Here is a 5,468-nt window from a genome sequence, read left to right as displayed (position 1 = left end):
TGAATTTCGTCTCCAAAACTGCATCATGCCCCTTTAATGTTTGTGTTTGCTCTCAAACTAGTGAAAATCATGCCAATAACTTTTGTTTGCAAAATATTTTGTTTTGAAGGAGTGCCGTACATACATCAACGTATAAAAAGTGATTCAGTAACTGTTAAATCCTTTATTCTCAGAGAATCAGACAGGGTCAAAAATATATTTTTCCAACTAAATCAGACGTTAGAAATACTATTAACCAGATGTCAATGATGTTTTTCTTCTACATAGCACATCTGTCCACTCCAGTGGATGTCAGGCAGCAATGGGTTTATTCTGCCTTTTGGGTCGACAAAAAATGAGCCAAAATTGAGTATTATTGAATATTATTGGTAAATCAAACGTTACAACTGTAAATTAAAACATAACTTTAAATAAAAAATGCAAAATAAGGCAGAATCTAAATAAGCAGAATATACCCTTTGGCTCATGATGGCCTCTGGAGTGGACAGATGTTTCTTCAATCACACAAAAAAAAATAAAGTAAAAAGTGATGTGGACATAAGTATTTCTTACATCTTAATTAATTATGAAAATTTGAAATGTACCTGTCTGGTTTTTCTGAATTAGAAGATTTAGCAGCTATTTTAGAAGATTGTTGGTGCATCGCCTCTTCCCTCTGCCATTTTGAATTTATGATGCCAAATGTCATTACAAGAGAGAGAGACACAAGGATAATCAAAACGTTAAAAACCCAAGAGAGGACATAGAGGGGGTTCTGTTGAGTTAAAGGTGTCAGCTGTCATTGTCAAACAATAATTGATTTCCTTGAAAACTTCATGTAAAGAAGCGTAGTGGTAACATTTGATTGAGCATCCAAACTCGGCTGAAACTTAAGACTGAATTTTAAGAAGGCTCTGATGATGTTCATGTTAGGAAATAAAAATACAGAAGCTGAACAGTTACTGAATACTTAAAATATGATAAATCCAAATAATGCAACAGATCTAGACTGCTGATGTATTTCTAAACTCCTGGCTACTGCCCTGGTTCCCTTATAACGATATGAATACATCAATAATAAATAAAGTGATAACTACAAATCAACATCAGCCATCACGCTGTAAACACTCTATGGTCATTTACTCAACAGCCTCCTGTCATTACGCACAGAAAAAAGACACACACTCACCAGCTGACGACAGGAAGACTGAGTCTGAGCTGCCTGCCTGGACGGGAATGAAAACTAAAGTTAAGTATAAAGTGCTTTACATTAATATTTTGTAAAGACGGCGAATATTGGCGCTGGGACACACGACAATGAGAAATAGAAAGGCCGTCAGAACAACAAGAGGATGTCCCACCCACCAGTATCCAGCCCGTCCAGACTTTCTTCTGAGGCCGTCTCCTCCTCCTGGAAGATTGAGTGCTGTTCCTCAGCTCAGACTTGAATCCTTCTTATAGGTTGATATAGGCCGACACACCTCAGTCCAATGCACGAGTCCGGATCACCTGTTTGGTGTTGATCTTCATAATCCAACAACCCGTTTCATCTGGAACCCATTCGCTCATATTTTGAATCCCGTGATCATTTATCACAACTCTGAGCCGTGTGTGTGTGTGTGTGTGTGCGCGCGTGTGTGTGTGTGTGTGTGTGTGTGTGTGTGTGTGTGTGTGTGTGTGTGTGTGTGTGTGTGTGTGTGTGTGTGTGTGTGTGTGTGTGCGTCCAGCGTGTGAAAGGTTTGTAAAACTGCATGGACAAACATTGCACGTTCAGTTAATTGCATCTCACACGATCGTCTTCTTCATCCTCTCTGGGTTTAGAGCGTCATGCAGCCCGAGGTGGAGGGTCATCTTCATCAGTCCTCATCCTTCGGTTTTGGAACCGGATTTCTTCACCTGTCGGGTCAGTCGGGTCGACGCTCCTGCGGATCTCCAGGCGGCGCTGTCGGGTCAGGTACACGCTGCAGAGGAGCTCCTCCGGCTGCAGGGCCTGCTGCTCGGTGTGAGGACAGCGCTTCTTCCTGTCGGCTCGGGCCGGCAACCAAGCGCCGTAGTCCGGGCGGTCAGGGGAAGCTCTGACTGGGCTCATCTGGAGAGGATGGAAGGGAGACAGACAGAAAAATCACACATCTTTTATAACTTATATTGAAAATAAAGTTGTTTTTTGGGGGGTTTTTTTTAAGAAGAAGAATAAAAACGATGCAGTAATATGTATATATTTGCATCACTGACCAAACAAAATCTTGCAATCTTGGGCTAAAAGACATTTAAATAACAAGATTATGACAACATCATGACAACTTTGAAATGAATACTTAAATCACACACACACACACACACACACACACACACACACACACACACACACACACACACACGGTAAGAAAGGGAATATAATAAATATAGTAATGATACAAATGTAACATACCTATCCCGTATTAACATACATACATATAGGCATACATACTATATGTTTTTTGTATAGAAATGCTGCGACTGGACATTGTTCACTAACATGTCGTCGCCTCCACATCTTTCACTTCATTTCCATCTCTAACAGTGTTGAACGGGACATAAAGTAACACAGCACGCAGCACGCCGGCTCTACAGACAGACACCGGCAGTAATACTGCCGAGCAGGGTTGTGACGATGACTTGTTTGCTGAAACGTGTCACCATAATAACAATATAGAGAATTAATGAATAATTATTGGGAGACATTTTTGTGTTTTTTGCGTACCGCTATAGTTAACGAACCTAACCATAAACTAAATAAAGGTGAGTTAATTACCACAAATGAATAATTAACACTAAATGTGTAGTGTTATTATTATTATTATTATTATTATTATTATTATTTATGTTTTTATTACTACTACTTTTATTGCTATTATTATTATTATTATTATTATTATTCTTGTTTATTTTTTTATTACTACTACTATTATTGCTATTATTATTATGATTACTTGTATTATTATTATTATTATTATTATTATTATCATTACAACTTCTACTATTATTACTCCTATTATTATTTTTATTACTTCTGCTATTATTACTATTATTATTATTATTATTATGAATCATACGCTGTTTAGCAGAACTGCACCAAACGCAGAAAAAAAACGTGTAATAAGTGGCTGAATGAGTGAATGAATTCAGGTGTCTCATTTATGTGTGTTTGCAGAAGAAGCAGATGACAGAAGTAGAGCATCATAGTAACGGAACCCTTTTTGTACCGTCGTCACATATAGACTTTGCATCTAAAAAAAAAACAGCTCCACAGCCTTTGTCTGTGACGTCATCCACAAAAATATATTCATACAACCATGTGTGCACTTTAAGCATTTTCGAAAATAAATGATGAAACTGGATAAGATTCGATTCATTCCGTTACATAACATTAAATAAACTTTACTGTCCGCCTCGGTGGAATTGTTCTTTAGCCTGTGCCAAATTATGAAACAAGTAGGCCGCATACACTACAGCACGGCACACCACTAAAAACATACAAACAGGCTATACATCACACACTAGTGCAGATGGGCAGGTAGCAGGCTGTATAAACCTTTGTTGGATGCTCTCTTGTGCAGGCTGATGTTTACGTCTTTATTTGGATCGCTTTGCGTCAGATTCTCCATGACCTTGTCGCTGTGGACATGTACAGCTGGAAGCTGCTCGGCCTCTTTATTTTCCCCTGAAATGCTCGTTGAGAGCAGAGCAGGCTCACAGCAGAGAGCAGCAGCAGGCCGTGCAGCTAATATTAAACCTCAGTGTACGTTTCTTTTGCACTTTGGTTAGTTAATAATCATAATTTACGATGACGTCCCTCCCGTTCCACTGAGCAGACTGGATAGATGTAAGGACAGGCTCATATTAAAGAATGCATCAATAACTGCAGCAGGAAAGATCATACGCACATCAATTATCTCACTCCACAAGGCTTCTCCTCCAGTTAAATAAGACTCATTTGGTCTGGACAGATGGAATCATGCAGAATGTGGATTATTAATTCAGTCTTATTTTACATAGACTATTATGGGGCGGTAAACGGGTGGTATTTTGTTCATCAAAAGACAAATAAACTATTATTTTCGCCTTTGCTTCGCTTTTCTTTGAGCAGCTGCACTTTTAAACCTACATTCACCAGTACACCCTGTAACATCCAGCGCTGTGCTGTAGTTTGGTCCTGGCTTTAAAACATACGAAGAACACATTGTTATAGTCCTTCATCCAATAGAACGCAACTTATAAGCATTACACATGTCTTTTTAGTTAAGCTATAACCTGCTAAGAAAAATATTCATTTTAATTTTGGTTGAAATACAAATTTGTATAAACTTTAAAATGAATAGGATGAATGAATAAATAGGCCCTGTAGTCTGTAACACAACACGACAGAAGTGATGTCGGGCTGCTGTTGTAGAAAAGAATAAAATCCACCTTCACTAAGAGTCAATAATCTACTTGCTCAGGCAAACGGATGAAGCTGCAATGTGCTCATTATATTTATTTATTTATTTGTTCAGATCCACATGGTGAAATGAGACTGTATTCACGTGCTATGCTGCTGTTATTTTAGCTCCATCATTAATCTAAGAATTGATTCATTCCTTCACTCACTGTCTATTTTTGAAGAAAAACAGTCCATCGAATATTTTCCCAAAACAGACGAGAGGAACAGGGACCGACACCTCTGCGCTTGGTTTATGTCAGGACACTACAGTGTGTCACCACAGCGGGCCAGGCTCTTCCTGTCCTGGCTGCTGGACACGGGAAGAGGGCAATAAATTCATTTGAAGGAGAGAAGAGGTGGGGGTGACATTACTTTCTTTGTCTTTGAGAGGCTGCCATAAAAGCAAATAAAGAGACATTAGAAAGACAGTGAGGCAGACAGGAAGGAGAGACAGAGGAGTCACCTTGTCTCGCCTCCAGACCAAACAGCCTCCCCCTCCGGCTGCTGCCACGGCCGAGCTCTCTGACTTTACTGCCCTCAGCCAGTCTGTCTCTTCTTCCTCTGTCCTGTTGTTACTTTGCTACACCCTGTCTTCCTTTAACTGTCCACCTCCAACTGTTGTTTTCAGTCTCCTCCCATTTCATTTTCTTCAATCCCTTCTTTTTCTATCCATCCCACCTCTCCCTGCTCTCTCTTTCAATACTCATCCTCCACTTCTTCTTCCTCTGCCTTCATCCTCATCTTCTTCTTATTTTAATCTTCCATGTTTTTGTTTTTCTCTGCTCATCCTGTCATCCTCTCTCCTTCTCCTTCTCTCTCCCGTACCTTGTGTCTGTGGTCCCGGTACTTTCCGCTCTCCCCCCCTCAGACCGTCGTCCTCCGTGTCCGCCGCGGCTTTTCCCTGACTGTTTTTGGACCGGAACCGAATGACATTCCTCTACTCGTTCCCGTTATTTTCCTCTTGTCGTCCGTCACCGAACATCATTCTTCTCTCTCCTAGCTGCTCTTCGACGTTTAGATCGGCTGCCAT

At 40.1% G+C, this 5,468-nt stretch overlaps 1 protein-coding gene across 1 annotated transcript; it reads right to left on the bottom strand.

The window, feature by feature from the left end:
* Positions 1–1,803: 1,803 nt before the first annotated feature.
* LOC311268436 (homeobox protein Hox-D10-like) lies at positions 1,804–4,952 on the bottom strand. The gene is made up of 2 exons (XM_084372099.1): positions 4,902–4,952; positions 1,804–2,068 (listed from the first exon to the last, which is right to left on the bottom strand). Exon 2 carries the CDS (start codon positions 2,066–2,068, stop codon positions 1,805–1,807), a length of 264 nt encoding a protein of 87 aa, XP_084228225.1. The 5' UTR covers positions 4,902–4,952; the 3' UTR covers position 1,804.
* Positions 4,953–5,468: the final 516 nt, after the last annotated feature.

This window comes from Pagrus pagrus (assembly GCF_965226575.1).
Source record: "Pagrus pagrus genome assembly, chromosome: 13".
Lineage (NCBI taxonomy): Eukaryota > Metazoa > Chordata > Actinopteri > Spariformes > Sparidae > Pagrus > Pagrus pagrus.
The sequence above is the reverse complement of the archived record's forward strand: the minus strand, read 5'-3'. Positions and strand labels throughout refer to the sequence as shown.